The sequence below is a fragment of the Gymnodraco acuticeps genome, unplaced genomic scaffold (assembly GCF_902827175.1).
Source record: "Gymnodraco acuticeps unplaced genomic scaffold, fGymAcu1.1, whole genome shotgun sequence".
NCBI classification, from domain to species: domain Eukaryota; kingdom Metazoa; phylum Chordata; class Actinopteri; order Perciformes; family Bathydraconidae; genus Gymnodraco; species Gymnodraco acuticeps.
Genome location: NW_022990010.1, coordinates 573,906 through 599,325, shown reverse-complemented (window position 1 = coordinate 599,325; position 25,420 = coordinate 573,906). Strand labels below are relative to the sequence as shown.

The window sequence follows — 25,420 nt, the reverse complement described above, 5'->3', positions numbered from 1 at the left end:
GTGCACTGAAAAAATTCTGTAATTTGTATTATTTGTCCGCACAAATTAATTAAAACGTGCAAACGTTTTAATTCAATTGAGGCCACGAATTACATCTTGTGCACACAAATTAGTAAAGTGTGGCCTCGTTTATTTATTTGTTCTCTCTATGGCTCCTCCCGGGCTCCGTAGATTTGTGGTCTGGATGAGAAATAAATGATGACCTTATCCAAATAAGCTGGCAGAAGAAACAAGGGACACTACACGAGACTATAGAGTGGTGCAGGAACGAGTCCTAAAACCCGGAAGTGAGTTAGCATTTTACCACTTCCGGTTCCCTCGTCTCAGAGTCGATGAGTTTTTTTAACTAGTTTTTGGAAAATAGCTCGAAATAAGGTCTGTGGTTGACACAAATTTAAGACGGATCCCGTTTTGTTCTACGACATTAAATACATCAGCAGTGACACCACTGGTGATTTTTGAAGTGTTTACGTGTCTGAAAAACGGTGATTGAATAGGACTACAGAAGTTTTCATTACATGACATAATTCATTTTTTTCAAGTCAACGTTTCAGTTTTTTCAGTGTATGTAACATTTCAGATATGCTGAAAATATGAGATAAAAGCATTAAAAAACCAACAACCTTTTGTGAAAAGGTTGAAATTGTAGATATTTTCAAAAATGTACAATATTAAAAGTACAGCTTACTTGAATTGTGCAGTATCATGTTTTGGATGAAAGGATCAGGTAACATTTGTATTTAAAATATAAAGGAATATGGATAACGAGATTATTATAGAGCCTATTATAGACCACACAGAAAGGACAGTGGAAAAAAAAAACACTTTCATTGAAACAAGAACAACTTAAATAACTGGGGTGTACATTTTCCAACCTGATATTAACATGTATGACATTAAATAAATTATACCAATTGGATTATCATAAACCCATAGACATAATTATTTGCAAACAGAGTTTTAAAGGTCTCCTATTATACTATTTTGAGGCATATATTATAGGTCTCAGATATATAAAAAAATCTTTCTATTGAGTGTTTTGCTCCAAATACCAAACGGATCACCAATTCTAGCCCTACCTCATACCCCTGTATTTCAGCCCTGTTACAAAAGTGCTGATTCTGGGCCCGCAGCTTTAAATGTTGCCGAGCTGCTGCTGGCCACGCCCCTTTTGGAGCATGCATGAGCTCTCTTCTGTGAGGAGAGAGGTTTCTACCCAGATACTTACAGTTAAATGCCGTTCAATTATGTTCCAAACCACATCAAGGATTATTTCTGAAACAGTATGGAGCTCAAATGCTTTTTCTCTTGCAGGTGTTTTAAGCTGAGTACCTTTTTATATCTGGCTTTTTTACACATACTCTCTCCAGTACAGCGTTAGCACTGAGTGTTAGCGATGCTTGCTATTGTAAAGCCAGCCCATATTATTTACTTACTTGTTTCTGATAGCGACGTTTCTGATAGGGCCGTGGCCGTAAAGCCAGCCCATATTTTAGTAATGTTGTCATGACTGCAGCAAATCTGGGTTAGCTCCGTTTTTAGAGATGTGGGTAAGGGTAAGGTGGAAAAGAGAGAGGGTCTGACACTTTGTGAGTCTCCTTACACACCGGAGACACATATTTATGTATAAAATACATCAACAAGTGCTTTTTGCATAATAGGTGACTTTTAAAAAGGCTACGTTTAAGGCACTTCCACATTGGCTTCACTCTTCAGACCCGAAAGTCAAAAGGCCAAAGTATCTACACAATAGAAGTTTATTAACTTATGTTTGTATTTCTTTTATTGGTTTATTTGACAGTCATGTTTATTGATCAGCAAAAACTTTTTATTTGCATCTAAAATATTGCCTATTACTTTAAAAGGGAAGCTCACTGCAGTCCTTTAGAAGTGTGTTCAGCTACTTCACAACAGCATTAGGCTATATGATATTTACTGTATATATATGGTTTGTATAAATAATTAAGTGTAGGCTAGTTACAGTTATAGTGCCTCTTGTGTGTCTCTCTAGCTCCAAAGATTATTGCTAGTCCTGAGCAGCATGACTTTGTGTTCTTGCCTGCTGGGCGGTGCCTGTTTCAGCTGATGGACCCCTCTGCATCTGTATGTCTATCTTGATTTCTTGACTCAAATATTTAGTGAATTTCTTCTGAATGATTATTGAAAAAGATAGCAGGTTACATTTTTCAGATATATGATGAACAGCGAGGTAAATCTACGTATGAAAGTACAGACTCTCAGTGCTCTTGTGTTTTGATCTTAAAAAGTGTGGTCACGTTGCATATGTCTTTTTAAAACAAGCATGTACATATGCATTTTGCTTTAACGCCATGTCCTAATCGCTGATCATAACTTTAGCAGAATCACACCAAACTAGCCCATAAAGGAAATGGAGAGCTTGTTATTTTTTAACACCTTCTTCCCAGTGTTTGACATGGAGAATATTTTGCAGTGTAAAGAAAAGTCTTCAGTGACACTGATATTTGTATTTACAGTTCGATACCCACCAGTGATTTAATGCCAGCCATCTGTTTGGTTTGATTATTCAAGAGATGGTAAGTGAACAATTAACTTACAGTATTTTTAGAAAGAGCTGAAGACCACATAATCAGCTCAGGCTCCTAATTTGCATTGTCATTCAGAAAGTACTCAGATAAAAACGTTTACACTGTGATTTATAAACTATAGCATTCTTAGCAGAGAGGACATGAAGTGTAATAATAAATCGTAGGCAAAAATGTAGGGAAAACATAAAATACTTTATTTTATTCATTTACAGCATCTAGCAGTTTTTCTATAGTGCAAAGTCAGTGCTACACTAACTACTGCTACCAAAATATAAATAAAATCCAACTTTAAAAATAAATACCAACCACACATCTCAGCAGTTTAAGCACAGTTAAAGAATGTTCTCTTATTCAATGCTGAATGAATATTATCGATCATACAGAATTGTGCGTTTCTCTGAGACTAAAACAACAACAAAAAATGACTGAATTCAAACAAGGCAGGTTGATCAACCAAACATTCACTCCAACAGCTTCGTGCCAGGCTCTGTGCACTCAACACCCAGGATACATCACACCAAACCAAACAAAGCAAAAACACATATTTGTTCCCGTTGTACCAGCACATCATTTCGTGCAACATTCTAAGACAAAAAAAGATTAGATATCAATTTTTTTGGCATTTCTTGTTGACGTAGCCAAAAAAAAAACAGTGTGAGGAGGACATCTCTACCTCATAATGATTTGATCCAAAATATTAACAAAGTCACAAATCCAGATGTGTTTATTGCAATTGTCCCCTTTGAGAATCAAACCTACTGCACTGATCTATTGTTTTTAAATTAAAAAGGCCTCTCCAGATACTTACAGTTAAATGCCGTTCAATTATGTTCCAAACCACATCAAGGATTATTTCTGAAACAGTATGGAGCTCAAATGCTTTTTCTCTTGCAGGTGTTTTAAGCTGAGTACCTTTTTATATCTGGCTTTTTTACACATACTCTCTCCAGTACAGCGTTAGCTCTGAGTGTTAGCGATGCTTGCTATTGTAAAGCCAGCCCATATTATTTACTTACTTGTTTCTGATAGCGACGTTTCTGATAGGGCCGTGGCCGTAAAGCCAGCCCATATTTTAGTAATGTTGTCATGACTGCAGCAAATCTGGGTTAGCTCCGTTTTTAGAGATGTGGGTAAGGGTAAGGTGGAAAAGAGAGAGGGTCTGACACTTTGTGAGTCTCCTTACACACCGGAGACACATATTTATGTATAAAATACATCAACAAGTGCTTTTTGCATAATAGGTGACTTTTAAAAAGGCTACGTTTAAGGCACTTCCACATTGGCTTCACTCTTCAGACCCGAAAGTCAAAAGGCCAAAGTATCTACACAATAGAAGTTTATTAACTTATGTTTGTATTTCTTTTATTGGTTTATTTGACAGTCATGTTTATTGATCAGCAAAAACTTTTTATTTGCATCTAAAATATTGCCTATTACTTTAAAAGGGAAGCTCACTGCAGTCCTTTAGAAGTGTGTTCAGCTACTTCACAACAGCATTAGGCTATATGATATTTACTGTATATATGGTTTGTATAAATAATTAAGTGTAGGCTAGTTACAGTTATAGTGCCTCTTGTGTGTCTCTCTAGCTCCAAAGATTATTGCTAGTCCTGAGCAGCATGACTTTGTGTTCTTGCCTGCTGGGCGGTGCCTGTTTCAGCTGATGGACCCCTCTGCATCTGTATGTCTATCTTGATTTCTTGACTCAAATATTTAGTGAATTTCTTCTGAATGATTATTGAAAAAGATAGCAGGTTACATTTTTCAGATATATGATGAACAGCGAGGTAAATCTACGTATGAAAGTACAGACTCTCAGTGCTCTTGTGTTTTGATCTTAAAAAGTGTGGTCACGTTGCATATGTCTTTTTAAAACAAGCATGTACATATGCATTTTGCTTTAACGCCATGTCCTAATCGCTGATCATAACTTTAGCAGAATCACACCAAACTAGCCCATAAAGGAAATGGAGAGCTTGTTATTTTTTAACACCTTCTTCCCAGTGTTTGACATGGAGAATATTTTGCAGTGTAAAGAAAAGTCTTCAGTGACACTGATATTTGTATTTACAGTTCGATACCCACCAGTGATTTAATGCCAGCCATCTGTTTGGTTTGATTATTCAAGAGATGGTAAGTGAACAATTAACTTACAGTATTTTTAGAAAGAGCTGAAGACCACATAATCAGCTCAGGCTCCTAATTTGCATTGTCATTCAGAAAGTACTCAGATAAAAACGTTTACACTGTGATTTATAAACTATAGCATTCTTAGCAGAGAGGACATGAAGTGTAATAATAAATCGTAGGCAAAAATGTAGGGAAAACATAAAATACTTTATTTTATTCATTTACAGCATCTAGCAGTTTTTCTATAGTGCAAAGTCAGTGCTACACTAACTACTGCTACCAAAATATAAATAAAATCCAACTTTAAAAATAAATACCAACCACACATCTCAGCAGTTTAAGCACAGTTAAAGAATGTTCTCTTATTCAATGCTGAATGAATATTATCGATCATACAGAATTGTGCGTTTCTCTGAGACTAAAACAACAACAAAAAATGACTGAATTCAAACAAGGCAGGTTGATCAACCAAACATTCACTCCAACAGCTTCGTGCCAGGCTCTGTGCACTCAACACCCAGGATACATCACACCAAACCAAACAAAGCAAAAACACATATTTGTTCCCGTTGTACCAGCACATCATTTCGTGCAACATTCTAAGACAAAAAAAGATTAGATATCAATTTTTTTGGCATTTCTTGTTGACGTAGCCAAAAAAAAAAACAGTGTGAGGAGGACATCTCTACCTCATAATGATTTGATCCAAAATATTAACAAAGTCACAAATCCAGATGTGTTTATTGCAATTGTCCCCTTTGAGAATCAAACCTACTGCACTGATCTATTGTTTTTAAATTAAAAAGGCCTCTTCAAATTAAATTATAGAATCCAAAAAATACACCAATAATTGGTGCGTCAACGCTGCATCGACAATCAAGGCCACATTTAGAACTGTTGATGATAAATGTTAAATGCAGCTCAGGGCACATCCGGTCCGATGTCACTGTAGGCAAGGTACAGGATAACAGATTCGATGAAAGAAAAAAGAGAATCAAAGGCTAAATTAAATGTTCCAAAACTTTACTGCTCGGAAAAAGGGAAACGTTCTTACCCAGCCTTATGGGCGGGATCAAGATTCTTCACCAACTCTTTGCTGGATCGCCATGATATTTATTTCAAATATTCACGGTCACAAGATGATGGATCTGTCTAAATTTGCTGATCCTTTGACCTCTCCTTTTTGCGCCATCTGCAGGTCCAATGAGGCTTAATCTGATTTTATGGTCAAAATGTTACCCTTACTCAAACCAATAAAGTTTTGCAAGCTTCAACTGAAGAGTTAAATTAACTTTTCTTATAGAGTTAAATGAGATGATAACTACCGTTCAGGAGAGTGGTACCTATCTTCTCATCCAACTTTTGGTAAGAAAGTGGATAAGCGTACTACAGCAATTTAAATATCCAGTTAGACTGTTCACAGAACAAAGTGTACATTCAAAATGCCATAATGCTTTTATCTGACTTACAAACAAAGAGAGTGAACTCCTAAAGGCCAGGAACAAACCAGTGGAACACTTTTCAGTTTCATATTGGAGAGTACAAACCGTCCTTAATGTTATAAAAATAGAGTTGTTATTGGAATAAGATTAAATAAACGATGAAAGAGAAAGTGCAATTAAACAAAAGATATGCATATACAGTAGCACTGCAATTATTATTATTACAGTCAGTGAATAAATGGTTTGTACTGTCTGAGCAAATACTGAAAAATGCAGAGTCTGCTATTTGATTATTTTAACCGATCAGCAAATAATCTAAATCCTGAATATATTTAGATCACTGTCTTTGAAAAAAATTGAAAAGCAGAAGCTGGAACGAGCAACGACTTAAATAATCAAAACAGTTGATTATTTCATGTTCATGTCTAATCTGAAGTCTTCACATTTCCACCACTCTCTTAAGCGCAGAGAAATAGAAAATAGACAAACGTCATCAACGCCAACTTCTGAAAGTAACATTCCTCAAAACAGCCCCATCTGAACTTTGAAATTAACCCTGGGTTATTTCTCTCATGAGAGTTTAACCTGCGGAGGCGGGAACAGGACGGGGTGATGAGCTGGTTTGTGTTCCTGTCGCTCCGTCAGCTCTCAGGTCACTGCGGCACATGAAGCTGGCCTTCTGTCCCGCACCGTCTTCATTCAGCGTCTCCGTCCCGCTTTAGCAGAGTGTCCTGGCGGCAGAAAACCATGTTGTTTAGTCAACAAGTGCTACCAGAATAAACCTTAAACCTAACATCAGCAGGTCAATTTGTGTTTATCAGGGAAGCTACTAGAGGAAGAACATTATATTTCAATAACAAGCAGCTAATAAACACTGGATTCCAACTCATGCTGGATTTTGTACAGTTCTGTGTTAAGGAAATTCAGATAACACAAATCAATCAAATGTAACATGTGAAGACCGACAGTCCTCTGTTCTCAGATTTGGAATAAAATGTTGCTAAAACCTGGATGATGCACAGATGAGACATACCAAAAATAGTACGCAGTAAAAGACACAAATGAAGGAAATCTCTAATCTGGTATAACCAAAACAGTTCCAACTTTGACAGAAAATGTTGTGCTGAAGAAGAATGCTGACAATCATGATAAGAAGCAAATTGACAAATACAAAGGTTTCACAGCCAAAGACTTTCTAGAGACATGATTTGCTTACAAGGTTTTCGCTCATCGTTACATGTGCCTTACGTGTAAACATTTGCCAGAAACACAGCAATCGTCAGCTCTTTAAAACAGTTAATGTGCAGCATATATCTCTACCTCCTCTCTGAAGGTGAGTGAAGGTGCCTGCTTTATTTTTATATACATGTGTGTTTGTCTTGCCTTGACTGGACATGTGTTTGGACCCATGTGTGGCCCCTGGATGATGAGGGGGTCCTGGGACTCTTTGAGGGAGAAGCTCTGCTCCATGAGGGACCGAGACGGCCTGAACTCCTCTCTCCACCACCACAGAGCCATTCCCCCCAGCAGCACACTGAGAAACACTGGGACACACACAACACACACGGCTGTTAGGCCTATATAAGGCTTCAGAGATACACATACATTTAGAATAGTAGTAATATTGGAGTGCTTCTCCAGACAAAGATTATTTACATTATTAACCCGATAAAAAAAACTACTCAAAAACCAAATAACTGGAACCAAAAAATGTATAATTGACTTAACCCTCCTGTTATCTTCAGATTTACTTTACACCCTTTATCCTCTTTCCTATATCTCCTTGTTTAAAACTCAAAACAATGATCATATTCCAAATTTTAACCATAATGTATGTCTCTGGTGCTTTAGGTGTCTTAGTTGACTACCTATATAACCATTTAAATAAAACATTACCCCAACCTTCCCCCCACAGACCCCTTTTTACATCCAGAATGCCTATTCTTCACCATAAAATCTCACTGACTGAAATAAAATGTTAAAGTAAGATCTTTTTGATGCTGTTAAAGGACCAATAACTAAAGCAGAGGGTCTTTTTTTTTTTACAATGATACATTTGCATGTAATAGTCACCTCAATATCATCCTACACTATCAACACAAATATGTGTAAAATGTTGACATTTGTATATGTTTTATACTACTAAAACAGCCTGGGGTCAAATTGACCCCAAGGAACACCGATGCGTACAAAGTGCATACAGGACATTTAAAAAAGATCTTCATGTTCATTTTATGTCTACCCATTAGTCCTCACTAAATTAGGAAAAGTGAACCATTTTTTTAGATACGTTAAACATTGAATGGGGTCAAATTGACCCCAAGGATAACAGGAGGGTTAAAAAGCCTGCACACAAACACTGTTCCCAATTAAAAATGCACTCTGTTAAATGCTGCAACTTTTGGAACTACTTTGTGACGTTGCTTTGCTTCTTTATAGCCTTTAGTGGCGGTGAAATCATAAGCCTGAATTTATAATCAATTGCTCCACAACAGTGCATGTTAACAAGCAGGGAGTTACCATCTCAATAGGAAACAGTGATGTCAAATTTGTATTTGATCGATTGACTTTTAAAGTCAATGTTTTAGTGCCAGTCATCACCAAAGCCAAAAGTGTCAACAACAAACATCTTAATTGCCTCCACATTTTATAAGCAGTCATTGACTTGATAAAAGGCTTATTTTAACAATAGTGTGTTTCGGGGGAAATACTAAAAGAAAAGAACAGGAGGTTTCCCAAACATGTGATGAGGTTTTGTTTTTACAAAATATTTTGAGGGATAGAAAAGGGTCTTACTTATAAGAGAGAGGATCCCAGCAAAGGCAGGGTCAGATACGGATGTTGCAGGGACTGTCCGCGAATTGACGGAAATGTCTTGAGACGTGTTTTGTTTTTTTTTCCGAACAAGTGCAGTCGAACTGTGGACTCTGAGACAGCAGGTCGACAACATACTCCTGTTGGCACACCGTCCCAGCATGCCTGCATACAGACGGCCCTAAGAACCAGGAGAAAGTAAACAGAGTGTGTAAGGCAGCATTAATGTGACTCCAGCAGCACCAATCTACAGTGTCAATCAATACTTGAGTGAACCCCGGCCTGAACCATCAACAGAAACAATACTTAAAGCAAAATCACTTTAATGTCCGAATCATACAGTAAATGTCTGATTATTTGACCCGCCATACCGTTTGGTTGGAGGGCCGGCTGAACGATGACCACGCCCCCAGGTGAGGTGACGTTTGACAGCAGAACTTGGAGGTTTCCGCCATTGTGTTTGTTGGCTCGGCAGATGGAGTGCGTAACTTCTTCACTCCAATATAAAAAACCCTGAAGCAGAATTGACAGAGTTAGCAGAACTGTTATCACACCTTCGAGAATTTCTAGATGTTGGATATAAAGGAAAAGAGAAAAGCCTCTTAGTTCAGCGTCAGGATAATGGGATGCCCAGCAGACTGGATTTATACACTGGAGTTTAGAGTAAGTGCAGTGAGAGCAGGAATTCACAGATATCTTTAAACATTTTCTTTGTGTGGCCCATCACAAGGCTTTTTACCTCAAACACAGCAAGTCCAAAGGGCCGGTCCAGATAACCGTTAGACTCTACCACTGTTTTTCGGTGGCGGCCCTCTAGATTTACTCTGGAGATGCTTCTCATCCCCTGGTCCACCCAGTACAGCAGCTGACGAGGCATATCTAGGAGGAAAAAGTGATCACATTAAACCACAACCTGCATTGTGAGCAGCATCACGAACCACAATGAACTGTGAGGAACATCAGCCCTCTGAACAACTGAACTGCTGAAACAATTTCACAACATTCATCTGCTACTTAGTAATTATTTATCTATTATATAATTCCAATAACTTGCATATAGACTCATATTGCACTATTCCAGCTATTTTTCTTTTGTATTACTTTTAATATAATATACTTTAATATTGTCTGCTTATCTGTATTATTGTGTTGCATTGTTGGAGAAGCCTGTGACCTAAGATTTTCAACAACATAATTACTCTGTAGCTATGTTAGTTTGACAATAAAGAGCCTTGAACCTCTGGCTTTTGCTTATGAATACTGTTCCTGTTTCAAAAAAGGGAAGACTGAGGGCCTTCCCGTTTTTTTTGTATTTCTCAACATCGAGATTTGACTATGAATATCAGATTTCAACACCTTCTACAAATCGTACTCAACCATTATTTCAGTGAAATGTCAGAACATACCCAGAGAGAGAGCGACAGGGAAGCGTATTGAGGAAGTGACCAGAGGCTTCCTGTCTCGACCCTGCAAGCTCGATCTCTCAATTTGTGGGGAGCTACCACACTGAGCCCACAAGAGCAGCCTGAGAAAACAGAAGCAGTGATGAAGCAAATAACACAAGATTCTTGCTTCATCCTGTTTTAGATGTCCTTTTAGTTCCTATTCATCCATCAGTTTTTGTATTTCTTTAACAGTCTTGTGTTAGAACATCTCACATTACATTACATATCATTTAGCTGACGCTTTTATCCAAAGTGACCTACAATATGTGCCAAAACCATAAAGAATCAAACTCCGAACAACAAGGAAAGTGCAGATATATTAACTTCAAGCAAGATCCTACCATATAAGTAAGTACCATAGTAAGTGCTGGTGAATCAGATACAACGCCAAAATTAAATCAACAAGTGCTTAAGCAATAACTTAATTGCCAAGGTACAGTGGAAATAGATGCTCTTGCTGTAAGTGGTGCTGTGTTAGCTTTCTTTATAAATAACAATACAATGCAAGATAACAATTGTATTGACGTGAGTCCGGGGAACCTTCTGGACGATGCTAATAAAAAGTAACCACCTCCTACCCTTGGAGAGGATCCACAGCCACTGCTGAAGGTCTGTCCAGTCCGGTGATGAGCGGACGCTGAGCCGAACCGTCCAGCAGACCAACGTTCACAGAGCCGCTCTCCATACTGGTCCAGTAGAGGAGCTGATGGATCCAGTCCACAGCCAGGCCTGACACCGATCCTTCAACTTTCAACACCAACACCAAATCCTTTTTATTTCCATCCAAAGAGACCCTGACAAACATCCAAGGGGGAAGGAAACATATAAATAAATGCAATAATCAGGGTGTTTATTCCACGTTCTGATATATCCAATTCAAAATCTGAATGACGAACGTGGCTGCAGGCTTCAATGTAGGGCTTGGCAAAAATCAACTATCCTGATTAAGGACATTTATATCATGATAACTGTCAAATATTTAAATGGTACTTTTTATATTTTTTCTGTATATTAATAAATACATTAGAAAAGTATAGCCTATGGCATATTTTCTGGTTGTTTGTTAAATAAACCAATATGAAATAACCATTTCCATGTACTATTTTTGTATAATCCAGTGTGAATTAAATGTTAGTAAGTACATGCTTGATATGATCTGTTAGGATGGTGTGTTTGAGTGGTGGCTCCAGCTGCACTCTGCTACCTGTACACAGAGCCTCGTCCTGGCCGGGCCCAGTACAGAGTTCGGTTAGAGACCAGAGTCGCCACCGGCCCCGATCCTGGTAAATATAGAGCCGGCCTCCTGTGCTCCGTGCCAGTGACGCTGATCGTTCGTATTCCTTGAGAAGATGGGAAAACCAGCTGAGCCTCTTCTCCTGGAAGGAAAACAGAATGCTCGTGAACTGTTAGCGCCGGTGTTATGCATTCCCACTGCACCTCGCAGGAGCGCGCCACAGCGTAAAGCACTCACTGACATTTCAATGACTTGTATGGCAAAGTTAGGGTAGTAGTAGTAGTAGTTTGGCGGGCATGCATAACACGGGAGCCTCGCTGCGGGGAAGCTTTGGCGCTGTACTGATTTTTCCGTCATTGTTAAAAAAAATCCGTCAGACGGAAAATATTCGGTTAACGCGACCTCTGGACCCCTTGTATATTAAAGTAGCTCTGACGACAGAGTTATGAAATAAAATGCTGCCTCAATGTTGATGTGTATTATCATTATTTATTAGGTCTTACTTGGCTTTCTATGATGAAAAATAAGATAACAGTAAGACCTAATAAATAATTAATCAGGGCCTCCTCTTATCCTCCCAAGTTCTCAGTTGCAGAAGTAATAACCTTGATATTTTGGAGGCTGGTAACCAGGTGCATTAAGAGTTTGTTTCTCACCTTTGGCTTTGCACTCGCTCGTTGTTTGAATCCTCTGGTAACCCTCCTGACAGTCACATGTGAGGCTGCCGTTCATGTGAACACACAGCTGATCACACACATCGCTCTCCAGGCATGGGTCAACCTCTAGATAAAAGAACGGACACTTTGGAAGGAGTACGCATTAAAGTAATGTGTTATTAATTATGTAAATGGAGCCAGTTCCAAGTGCCCATGACTCATTTTTCAGGACACATCTTCATAACAGGTTTTAAAATCCAAATCTAGCAGGCGGTTTTAGGGCTGCCACTCACCCTCACACTGGCTGTCCCCGACCAGCTTCATGTTGCTGGGACAGTCGCATAGGAAACCCATCGGCTGGTCCACACACCGGTGAGAGCAGCCTCCATTATCGACCAGACATTCATTCTGGTCTGCAGAAACACACATTACATCATCATTAGTAGTTTCATACCAGAAAGAAGGAAAATGGTACTAAAGAATATATCTGAATGTGATAAGAAACGTTCATAAGATCAGAGACAAAAGCAACCGTCCAAAATACTAAACCAGAAACCAAAATTGTTACTGTATGGTATTCATGAGTAGAAAATCATAAAAAAGAGATCTTCCCATCTCATGACAATCTTTGATGTTAAAAACATTCTTTCCACCCGCAATATTGACATAGTGCGTTTGTCTTTGTCAAATATTGCCCATTATAATGCAATAAGGCATTTGTAAGTCTGCCAGACAAAGAAAACAAAGAAGCATCTTATAATCTGGGTCTTCACCAAACTATTGTATCCAATACAAAATTGACAAGATGCTACGATAGAGGAAAAGCCAGGGGATCAGTGACTACAATTACTGCGGAGTAATTTGGAGCCAACACATTGAGATCTTGAGACATTGCACTTATTTAGAACTGATTTGTTTCGGGAAAAAATTCTGAAAGCAATCAAAGACATAATATACAGTACAGAGTTCGGATGAAAAATAATTCTTATGAAATAGAAGAATCCTAAAAACAGACCGTACTCTTATTTATAAAATGGAGACAAATCTTTCAGATACAAAACACAGCTTCCAAACAAACAAACAAATTAAAAACATTAACAGTTGACAATGAGCGTGGTTTGTTTATTATATTTGATTTGTTGGTGGATGCTTTTTAACGCCGTTTGATTTGTGGTCAGGGAGGAGAAATTATTTAGGATAAGCACAAGAGTAAAGATTGTTAAAATATGTTTTACAGTTGCTAACAACAGAGATGGATTCATACACTGACATTTTGATTCATGAATTAATTGAAAAGAATATTAAATATCCAAAAATATTTTTTCTTAAAAGACCATGGTGCCTTCTTCAAGTTTAATCTTTTTCCTGACCAACGTTCTACATGCTAACAATAATTAATTTAATTCCAAACCATGTACAAATCATCAGCAAATCAACACCTTGGAAAAGCTGCAAATGGAGAATATTCAGCTTTTTTCCTATTGATTTGGTTGAATAATGAGTGAAATCATTATTTTAGAATTACACTCATCACATCTTTGACTTAGTTATTTCATAACTATCACACGAGAAAAACTGTCCCTTCTTTCAGTTCAAACTTTCTTTTGGAACAACCTTAGTCTCCACCCAAAACATTTTATATGACCAAAATGCTGGAAGCCACTGGGCAGTATGGAGCAGCGCTACACTGCCCTCTGCTGGCTGGACAGCAAGGCATCACAAGCGAGCCATCAAATACAGATTGTGTTTCTTTCCCAAATCGTTAGCCATTATTTTGCTGGCATAAGCCTGCTGTTAAACTGGAAACCATTAATGTATGGCCTATATATAGCCTACGTGAAGCCACAGTGTATTTTACAGGAGTAATTAGTTTAGTTTATTTGTTGATATTTGTTGTGGACAGTCCCCATTCATTAACTGTCAAAAAACAACGGTGAATGGGGCAGCTTTAGCCAACATTGCTAATTTCCATCTGTTGTCCCTGGCCAGATGATAATAGACACCCTTAAAATCACAATACATCAACAGCATTAGTTATAAAGAAAGGATGAAAGACAAGTAGATAGAGTGAAACCAACACATTCTCACTCCCAACTCGTAGTGACTTTATGTCATGATCCCTTGGCGTCACTATCAAACATTTAAATTTAAATCATATAATTAATAAATGGGTGAAAATTGCTTGTGTCCATACTGGGCAGCATTAATATATACCCACAAGACAGCTAAGGCCAGAAGAGCTTTATTTAACAGCTGGTCTTATGTCTGTGACCCCTCCTGTTGTTAATTGATAAGCCTGAAACATGCACTTGTCAAGGTTCAGATGCACATTTTGCAAATATGGCAGTAGCCATCGATCATCTTAAGATAAGATAAGATATACTATATACTTTACAGCAGCATGTGTAACAGTTGTAAATATGCAGTGGTGTTTATTTGTAAATCATTTAGTATAATCACACAAATTCTGTGTTTTATATTTAATAATTATATTGAATGTTCAATACCTGACAAGGTCGGAGATGAAAAAAGGTCGGAGATTAAAAACTTGGGTCGCAGGTTCCTCAACAGTCCTCAAGACATCTATCAATATGTGTGTACCTCCACCATTAAACAGTCATATTCTGCACATTTCTTATTCTATCTACATACATCTTATAAGAGTATAATAAATATGTATAATATCAGTTCAAATAAGTGCTTCAACATAGTTAACATTGCAGGAAAGTTGATTGTCAAGTCCCAAAACAAATTATGCAATATATTAAACGTTAAGTACTTTGTCAGGCTTAATCTGTAGATACCCCCAATGCTTTTTTCTTATTCAAAAGAAGACCTTAACCTAAAGTATTCTTTAATGTTTAAATAAAGCCTTATTAGTTGGTCTGTTTTGGTCTCCTATTAATATCTTTGGACGTCCTGCACTAAACTGTTCTTCTTGACATTTTCTATTCTATATATTTCTATCATTGACCTTCTACTTTCCCCCTATTTTGTATGTACTCTTAATATTTTTATGTTTTCATCAAATGTAACATATTTAACAAAAAAATTCAATAACGTGTTTTAACCAGTGGGTGGGTTAAAAAACTGTCAAGTTTACAGTGTTAACACAATAAAATATACTGCTGTTTCCAATTTAGTTTATGATGGATATATTTTGTAATCCACTCATATATTGTTTGGATATTTATAACACCAAACCGACAGTGGTCTAGTTAATACAAAATATATTAACAGACATAATATTAAAATGAACTCTTATTTTGAAAATACAGCTTCCTGTGTTCGAATGAGCTGCTCCGACCCTCGGTCCTGACGGACTCCAAAAGTCTGACATTATACGATCAAACAAATAAATAAACACAAGGATAATTGACTTGTTGAGTAAATAACAGTGTGTGGTTTAGAAAAGAACACAAAATTAGAAGGAAGAAATGAATGAAACAATACAGATTTCAGTATTCTGAGCCCCTACTCTCACCCTAACTGACGGCAACCAAAGTCCGACATTATACAATTATAATAAAGAAGTAAAAACAATAAGTGTGGCTTGATATCGAGTAAGAATAAGGTTGATAAATGCTGTGAGAATGGGTCTGCAGAGAGCATTTCTCCGCGATCCCAACTCGTCTATTACCAACGTTCAGGGAGCTCTATGCAAGTCAATGGGACTCCCTGATAGTTGAAAATCGACGCTAAAGGCCCCCCCACTGCGTTTGATAGTGACGCCAAGGGACCCTGACATAACATCACTATAGTACGAGTTGGGAGTGAGAATGTGTTGGTGAAACACACGTTACTACATACATGTCACATATAGCACATCACAATCATATAACAGAAACGAGGGGCAACATCCATGATCACAACATATAACCCACATGCCATATCCAACACAGACTAGTGTGGGCAGGTGTAGTTCTCAGTGAACCATGTTTTTAAGTGAGCTGTAAACGTATCACTCACCACAGTTGTCCTCATCGCTGCCATCAGAGCAGTCTGGGGAGTGGTCACACCTCCAGGTCTGACGGATGCAGTGCCCGTCTCCACACTGAAACTCAAACGGCGAACACACGGGAGAAGTCTGCGGGCGTGGCCGAGGCAAAACACACATGTGTGGAGACTCGTCCCGCCCATCTTTGCAGTCAGTTCTCCCGTCACACAGCTTGTTTCTGGGCAGACAGGTGTCAGACGGTCCGCAGGAGAAAGACCCAGGGATGCTGCAGTTCAAGCAGGACGCCTCATCACTGCCGTCGCCACAGTCCTCCACGCCATTGCAGCGTAAATGTGAAGACATACAAAGCCTGCTGCGGCAGGCAAACTCATCCTTCTTACAGGACACGAAATCTGTGAAAAGTCAGACAAGTTACATCAATAAATACGTTTGTACAGTCATGGAAAGCTGAAAAGGCTTCCGTTCAAATGTAATCTGAGCATTATAAGCAGGGGTGCACATAACTTTCCCCCCCCCCCCCTTCTCAAAGGAGCACCTGGAGATGGTGCGCATCCTTAAAATGAAATAAACCGGACCTTTTGAGGGGGTCTTGACTTTATGAATGGGGGAGGTGCGCTCATGAACTGTTCGCCGGACAGGGTTATGAGCGGAGCGCATAAAGCAGACCCTTCACGCGATAGCGAGGGGTAGAGCGAAGGATCGCAGATGCCGTCATGCTCGTGGACGGATGGAAAAAAATTAAACCTAAATGGCTCACGAATTATACTTTGGCGGCCGTTAATATACCCAAGTAAAGTCTATGTGTGGGAAACCCTGCCATCTTACCAGTTCTTATCCAACTCGCAAATATCTCTCTCTTTTCTCCCTCTCTCTCAATGTTGGTGCGCAAATGCACCTTTTTTCAAATGATCCGGTGCTCCTTTTTTGGCGGGGGTGCGCATGCGCACCTGCGCATTAGTTATGTGCAGCCCTGATTATAAGCTTTTGGTACGCCACTAACATTTATAGAAAAAACATTATTGACTTCTGAGCATTTTATTTTGTGTTTCAGTTTGTAACAAATCTCTGAATGCCGTTTCAGAGCAACTCAATAGACCAACACAAATAAGTGGGAAATTGTTTGGTGGGAGAGTAAATATGTGGACAGGCTAGTGATTTATATATTTGTGAACACAATACAAGTTTTCATCAGAACCAGCTGCCTCATGGATCATTACGTTTATAAGAAATGCTGTTTTAGATTACATCTACCCAGATCCTCAATTAAAGCAACTTAAAAGGAAAGATTCAAGAACATCTACTTGAAAACTGTTAAAACCACAAAACACAAATGTATGACTAATCCAGCAAATCAACACCTGGTGAAATAAACCACACTGGAGCAAAAATAAATAAATGGGGAAAATCCAATATTATCATTAAACAGCTAACTGTTTTGCAACATTGTCAAAACTACCGTACCTGACTGAAATGTAATGTGTTGCCTAGACTGACAACAGATCATTTCCTCTTGATATTTTTTACTCTCTACTATCTCATAATAAATCCACAGTAATTTGCAACTCCTACATTTTCCTGGCTAGTTTTCAAACCAGCTTCTTTCAACTGCAACACTACCCATATTCATACCTGCTGGGAATTCCTAACATCAACAATGTTTGTGTTTATTGGCTACCTTCACCTTTAATCCTTTCAGAACATTTTCTCCTGCAGGGTTTTTCTTTGCAAACGTTGCGCAGCTTGTGGTTCAGGCTGAACACCAGATTCCTCCGGAATTCAATACATTCAATTCCAAGTTACTTGCACATTACTTTAACAGGATTACATACAATAATCTGCAGTGGCATTTTTCCCACAATGCAAGAAAACGAGCTGATGTCGTTTAATCAACTTAAACTGTATTACACAACACTGTAAAAAACAACAAGTGTAGGTGAAAGGGCGCATGCTTTGCCTGCCAACACAATCATTAGACATGCCATTTGTCTGAAACTGTAGACTTTCACGCCATGGGTGCTGATGATACCTCATGTGGCCCCAACATTATGTGTGCTTTAGTTTAGTGTATACATTCTCAGTAATGTGCAATTATTGTGATGGTGCAGTGTTCATGTAGTATTTCTGTTTTTACACAACTTCCAACCAGGCTGTCCGACTGCATCATTGTCAAAACAAGCATCCATCTCTCTATCAGACACTCTCTTGGCTAGAAAGGGGAGCTACTTAGAAAAATCCCTTTTGTTAATGAGTCAGTTAGATATTGAGATGTTTCCAGCATTCAGTTTCTATGCAATACAAAGCTGTGACAACATTTGAATAAACTTCAGGCTGGCACCAACTCTGGGTTCTTCTCACTCATTTTTGTTTGACAGTGTTGTGTGTACCGGTATGTGTGTGTGTTAAAATGGTATCATGTTGTATACTCACCACAGCGTTGTTCATCAGATCCGTCCTCACAGTCTTTGTGCCCGTCACACACTCTCAGTCTCTGGATGCACGAGCCATCACTGCACCTGAACCCACGCTGCTGGTGGCAGGCGTGCAGAGAGTGAGCCTCTGCACCTGAGATACGTTCAAACACAACGTTTTAGTCTTACCGTTTCATAATATACATTTTCTTTCATAAAAAGGCAAGGCAAGTTTATTAGCACCTTTTAACACAAGGCAATTCAAAGTACTTTAGAAAAAACATTAACAGCATTAAGATATAGTGCAGTGAAAACAAATAATAAAATGATAGGCCTACTTACAATATTTAAAAACAGTCATTAAAAAGCAAAGAGAATAAAATAAAGATAAAACAAGCTCATATAAAATAAAACAGGTATTAAATACAAGAATACAAATTACAGTGCAATGTAAGATATGAATAGTTATTTGATTGAATCGTTAACACAAAAAGTGCATTCCTATGATATAAAAGTGTTTCCATCTAAATCTACTTAAACTGATGTAATTAACGAAGATAAGGAAATAGTTAAGGTGACAGAGTCTTGTTACACAGTCAATTAAAAATACTAATGCTGTAATTTGTATTTAATAATTAAATTAAATAATGAAAGATTATTTTTGTGTAGAACCTTTTAAAAAGGTGTTTAAATCTGAACCTACATTTGCACTGCAAAGCCTGGGTCAGATAGAGTTCCGCATTGTTTTTAAAATATGTTTCTAGCTTTATTGATACATTTGGCACATATATTTTAGTCCAAATAAGACATTTTCTGGAACATATAACATGATGTGTTTGTATAGTAACACTTAAACTAGAAAAACCTTACATATATCAGAAAAAGTGGACTGTAGTTCGCAGACTTCATTCAAACGGACAGGTCTGCTCGACTGTAAACCGTCGCTACTTCACGTCATTTATTCAAAAAGCGCTTAATGTAAGCAGCTCTTTAATGTCACAATAATGTAAAAGTAATTTCTGCATCTTACCCAAAATATAACACCAAGATAGTGGCGCTAGCAGAAGAAATAAGCCTCCAAGGTGTCTCATGTTCGGTGTCCTCCACAGTTGCGTCGCACGCGGCGCGGAGTTATGACGCAATAGTTGATTCAGTGGTTTGTGATGAAAAAGTAACATGATGTGCTTCTGAAAGGCTGATGGTGGCTCTTTTAAATACTTTGATAAATATACTAAACAAACATATTTAATCATGTTAAAGGTAAAAGGCTATCACTTATTTTAATTGTGCTCGTAAATCAACTACATATTTGTATTTGTTATTAATTGAAAATGAATGCAATTTGAAGTTTGTACAAAAAAAACACGGAATCCTTGTGAGTAATCAATATAACTTAATAATTCAAATGTAATTTTGTATTATAATTATATTTGTATTATATATATTTTAACAAATGTTTTATGTGTTTAATTGTATGTTTTAGATGATATCACATTATCTTTGTATCAATGTTTGACTCAAACAAAACCCTAACGTTTTTAGTTTTAATGTGCAGAAAAACCCTAACATGCCCCTCAACAAGTCAGCCTGACATTAAAACATTAAACAGTCCCCCTCAAACTTTTCTTGTCATAGCCTGGCCTACATATAAGACATTATATTACATTACTCTTCAGATTTAAAATCCTGTGAGCTAAAACGCCTCACCTTTTCAGAGAATTGTTTGTATATTGTATATAATATATTGTCTGTATTCAGCTTGTTGCTGATTAGACCACCCTCAAGTACAGGTTGAGCTGAATTTTGGTAAAGTCACCACTCCCCTTCTAAAAACAAATCAATTTTCAATCCATCCATATTAGTGCGGGGTAAAACTTGAAGTATGACTGTGATCCAAAATGTTGTTGACTCACAAAAAATCTTTTCATTTTCATAATATCAAGTCTTCATCTCATGACCTAATCCATGGTCCATCTGACAATAGTAATGACATGAAGTATTTCCTTTAATGGATACTTAAGCAGCTTTATACTCATTTATGTTTAATTTATCTTTTTGAGGGAATTATTATTATTATTATTTTCTCAAAACGAATGTAATTACAAAGATATGTAATATGTAAAATACAATAACATGATAATAATGATGTATGAGACAGAATGAAAGTCTACTGGGAGCTACTCAAGTATCTACACTCCGTCAGCCAATTAAGGGCAATTTTCTTGTGAACAAAATGATAACTGTTTTGTGGACTATGAGGCTGCACTGTCCTGTTTGGGGAGAGGAGTTCCAGCCTGTCCTTCAGGCCTTTTCTCTGTGGGCCTCAGCCCCTCCAGCTTCTGCATCGACACACATCTACTGAACACCCCCCTGCTATACCGCTTAGCCAGTATCTCCAAAAAGTGCTGCAATGTATATTTACTCAATGATGATTTAAACTCAGTTTAAATTAATTCAGTTTAAGATATGACCACAATAACTACAAAAACCGTAAATAGAAGACATTTTATTCACATTTATTATTGTACAGGACACAGGCAGTAGGCAGGCCTATAAAGCAGATGTGGAGGGAGGATTTAGGTCATTGGTGTTGAGGGAGGTAATCCTGCTGCTCAGAGGTACGGCTCGTCTGTGGAGAGCGTTGGCTCCCTGTAGACAGCCCCCGGGGTCACACAAGGCTTTGAGACCTCAGCAACTTGACTACAAAGAGATGAGAAGAGAAAAACAAATATGACATGATTTAGACAAAAATAGTCTTTCACATATCAGGATGTTTGTTGTTATATTCAACAGTAAAAGTTTGCTGCTCACATTACTTCACGTCAGATCAATTAATCTAAGCATCGGGGCATCTTTGGCAGGTGTCTGCTGGTTTACTCACAATATTTATTGCAGTTATGCCATCTGCAACTATGAACATAACTACATTACCATATGACAGCGCATTGACCGAGTCATTTACCTGCCGGCGGTGAGAGCCATCTGAGAAGACATGATGACAGTGGCGGGAACCGACTCTCTGCGTCCATCTCTATTGCAGTAGTAGTTGCTGGCAAACTTGTGGCTCGGGCCCACTGGCAGTTTGGGTGGTGGCTGAGTCCTATAGAGAAAGCATTGTTAACAGAATGAAGCCGTATCTCTGCTGTGAAAAATATCGACTTAACAGGGACTGTCTATTTGTGGTCACACATGCAGAGCACACAGCACACACAGTGAAATGTGTTCTCTGCTTTTAACCCATCCTAGTACCAGGAGCAGTGGGCAGCTATTGTACAGCGCACGGGGAAGGATATAGCATTGTCAGTTTGAGTAACAGATCCATGATTTCCCAAAAAGTCAAAAAAATCAAAATATGTCGTAAAACTGTGAAGTAACGCTTTTTTTTCTCCCGCCTCGCACCATACCAAGGAGGCTGTCACGACGTTAGCACATTTTGCTTCTTTCTTTCAGAATGAGGCGAATAGTATTAAAAGAGGTGAAAATCACTACAAGTCTGGGCATGTTGAGAGCTGTACATTCACAAAAGGGGAGAAAACAATATATATGAGAATAAAGTAAACGGGTGTAAAATACTATATGACAGTAAAAAAAAGTTGTTATTAATAAACAAGAATACAGTTTAAAAAGAGAGTGATTTGTAAAATATCCATAAAGAAAAATTAAATCTGCTTACAGTTCTGTTTCATATGGATGTTGAGAGATGTATCCAGAGCTCCTAATGTTGCTCTCAAATTGCACCAGATTGATGCTTTTAACTTCAACATTTAATTTTGTTTCCTATATCACATGGATAGGAAACTAAATACATTTGCACACATCTTGTGTCCATATCTTTCTGTTTTGGTGGTCATGCCACAACCGTGCACATGCGTGCATGCATACGCGAGTCATGGTAAGATATCTGGATTAAGAGGTTGCTTTGTCTTTGCACAGCATGAAAGAAAGGCCAAATGGATGGGCTGTGATTTTAGTATTTTTAAGCAGAGGTCAATCATTTGTACGGCCCTCGGAGGATGTTGAAAAAATTAAAATGGCCCTTGTGAGGAAAAAGGTTCCCCACCCCTGGGTTAACGCATGTAACTACATTGACTAGGAAAGAAAATGGTCTGGTAGTAAGTGGCAGTGCTGCCCGAGAGCCACATTCCAAGACACATGCATGAAATAACTAATCTACTTATAGGCAGCAAGAAAATTTATTCAAATCAGTTTGCAGGTGCTGTCCTCCTTGTTTTTACCGCCTGTATCAACACGTCATTTACACATCACTATTTGGGTTGTATTTGTTTACAGAGATAATAAGTCAGTGTTTAGCGTTAGGTGAGTATGAGTATTGCTTTATTGTATCATTATGAAGTTGATTGCAGGGTGTAATGGCTCCATCGGTGTTTACATTAAGCACAAGTGTACAAAGTCTTACCTCTTTCCAATCTCCCCATATCGCAGCTGGAGCTTGCCTTGCAGGGCATGCTAGAAAAGAAACATCATTACTGATTTATGCTTAAAAACGCATGATATAAGACATAATCATGTAGCTCTCATCCAACTCAGCTCGACCGGTTTGCTCTTAAAGCTACCTAGCATTAGCACCCTCGCGCTCTTAAATTAGTACTGTCCACCCATTTAAAGCAATACATATCCAGGTAATACATAAATATTCATGTCACAGTAAGTCGCAGTTCAGATAAAACGTTTGTATGTGATTCTTACCCCCGACAGAAGATTTCGGAGCCTCTGAATGATTTTGGTTGCAGTCGCCATGTTTGCTGTTGTGAAGGACACAGGACTTCTTCTTCTGTCAGACTAAAGTTTCTCATCGCGTTAGTGACACCTGTCGGTCCGAAAGGAAAACTACCGACACACATAAAGCACTGAAGTTTTGAAAATAATAGTTGTTTTCACCATTAGTTATCGATATAAATATGTATTTAAATGTTGCATTATATATAAAAGTGAATGATATGCAATATATTACTGTAGCATGTTGCTATAGCCAAGTGTGTCTAATTTCTTAGAATGTATTAATACCACTATCTTACATAATATGTTTACTATGTCTACTATGTTTTTTTTACAGCAACAGAACTGTTTCAGAACATTCAGTGGCGGCGCCAGAGTATTTTTGTTGGGTAATCTATGGTAGGGCTAACACATACAGTGGTGGGGCTCAAGTCAGTATTTGTAATGTAATTACATACACGCTATATCGCACTCCTTGACAGTGAAACGCACGCGTGAGGCTTTTATTAGTCTCCTTTTATCAGCTAAATTACATCGAGAGCAACAGGTGTGAGTTAAACAATACAATAGCCTATTCTGCTAATTCCACGTTGTTACAACATGCTACGCAGCGGCAGAAACAAGAAAAGTTGGCATATATAATTGACACGGAGAGGGAGAGAGAGAGAGAGAGAGAGAGAGGGGGAGAGAGACACAGACACAGGTAAACAGAGAGAGACAGACACAGCACACAACAGGTAGCCTGTATCTCTATTGTCATACAAAACACTTTTTCAAATGACATTACAAAATATATTCAAAACTCACTATTCACTCTTCAGGTGGGTCGTGTGACTCTGGCACCTGTTCGACTTGTACCTCAATGCGAGGGCGTTTAAGAACAAATCTATCCATCCGAAATATACAATTAATCCTAGAAGTTCTGCTGTCTGTCTGCAATTTACTCGGCGCGAGTTTGGGGACTTTTCACTGTGAACTTGATGTATCGACATATCAGTAATGCACGACGCAGCAGACCCAATGTTTCGTTGCTCTGATTGGCTGTAGGTCTATTCAAATTGCATTCGGAGGCATTTTGATCTGACCGCGGCCGCGCTGATATTATAACGCCAGAGAATGTTCACACCTTTAGTGTATAAAACTCCCCCACTACTTAGACTATTCCTTGCACCCCTCTAGCATAAGCCCGAATGGTCTCAACCATATTGCGTCAGTAACGTGCACTTGTTGTTACAGCTGAGCAGGATCAGTTTGTGTGTTGTGGACACGACCGGTAGATTTTCTCAATCCGTGTTCTCCACATGCTTACTTTAACATAATTTGTCATGGTCGGGCTAAGGTAGGGCTAAGCCATTTCTTGGTATGGCTGTAGCCTACCCCAGCCATACCCTGGCGCCACCACGAACATTGTATGCGACTCAACAAAAATATCTCTGGTGCAGAACATGGGTTGCATTCCAATAGTCTATTTAGTTTAGGAACCTTCCTAACCAAGTGAAATTACCCGGAAGTACGTCAGTGGCAGCCATGTTAAGTGCAGTTCCAATTCTCCAAATGAAAGGAAAGGAGGTTTCAAACTTCCTTTATAACCTCCTTTAGCTTAGGAACCACTGGACCTCCCTTGACGAAAGGAGAGGAGAAAATGCTGCCCCACAATGCATTGCAGCCGCAGCATTTGCCGTCACTCAACAGTCGGCCGTTCACGGAAACAACCGATTATGACCGAGAAATTATATCATGAAAGTTACGGTGCTTATTAAGCATTTTAAAACGTATGTGGTAAGTTGCCAAAGTGCTTTGTTTTGAACGTTCATCAGTATTATAATCAAAAAGAGAAATATGAACGTTAGTTTTTACTGAAATGATCAAATAAAGTCAACATTTCACAGTCTTTACTGAGCTGTGTTGGGTTTGTTCAACTTTTAAAAGATGTTTGAATGGTGATATACACAGTGATAGATGTTAAGGACTAACGTTTATAATAAATACATTTGTATTTATTTTAAGATCTTTTCATAGTTCATACAAT

At 38.3% G+C, this 25,420-nt stretch overlaps 2 protein-coding genes across 2 annotated transcripts; both read right to left on the bottom strand.

Moving 5' to 3' along the window:
* Positions 1-4,885: 4,885 nt before the first annotated feature.
* On the bottom strand, positions 4,886-19,818 carry LOC117544244 (low-density lipoprotein receptor-like). Its single transcript, XM_034213128.1, is given in 14 exon segments — positions 4,886-6,870; positions 7,523-7,683; positions 8,936-9,035; positions 9,037-9,134; positions 9,325-9,466; positions 9,693-9,832; positions 10,360-10,478; positions 10,977-11,192; positions 11,603-11,774; positions 12,289-12,414; positions 12,582-12,701; positions 16,258-16,638; positions 18,674-18,808; positions 19,685-19,818. Coding segments are annotated over 14 exon segments (2,007 nt in total). The 5' UTR covers positions 19,746-19,818; the 3' UTR covers positions 4,886-6,834.
* A 1,327-nt stretch (positions 19,819-21,145) lies between these two features.
* Positions 21,146-23,849, bottom strand: ndufa7 (NADH:ubiquinone oxidoreductase subunit A7). Its single transcript, XM_034213129.1, has 4 exons — positions 23,362-23,849; positions 23,072-23,121; positions 21,617-21,754; positions 21,146-21,354 (listed from the first exon to the last, which is right to left on the bottom strand). Exons 1-4 carry the CDS (start codon positions 23,410-23,412, stop codon positions 21,267-21,269), a joined length of 327 nt encoding a protein of 108 aa, XP_034069020.1. The 5' UTR covers positions 23,413-23,849; the 3' UTR covers positions 21,146-21,266.
* Positions 23,850-25,420: the final 1,571 nt, after the last annotated feature.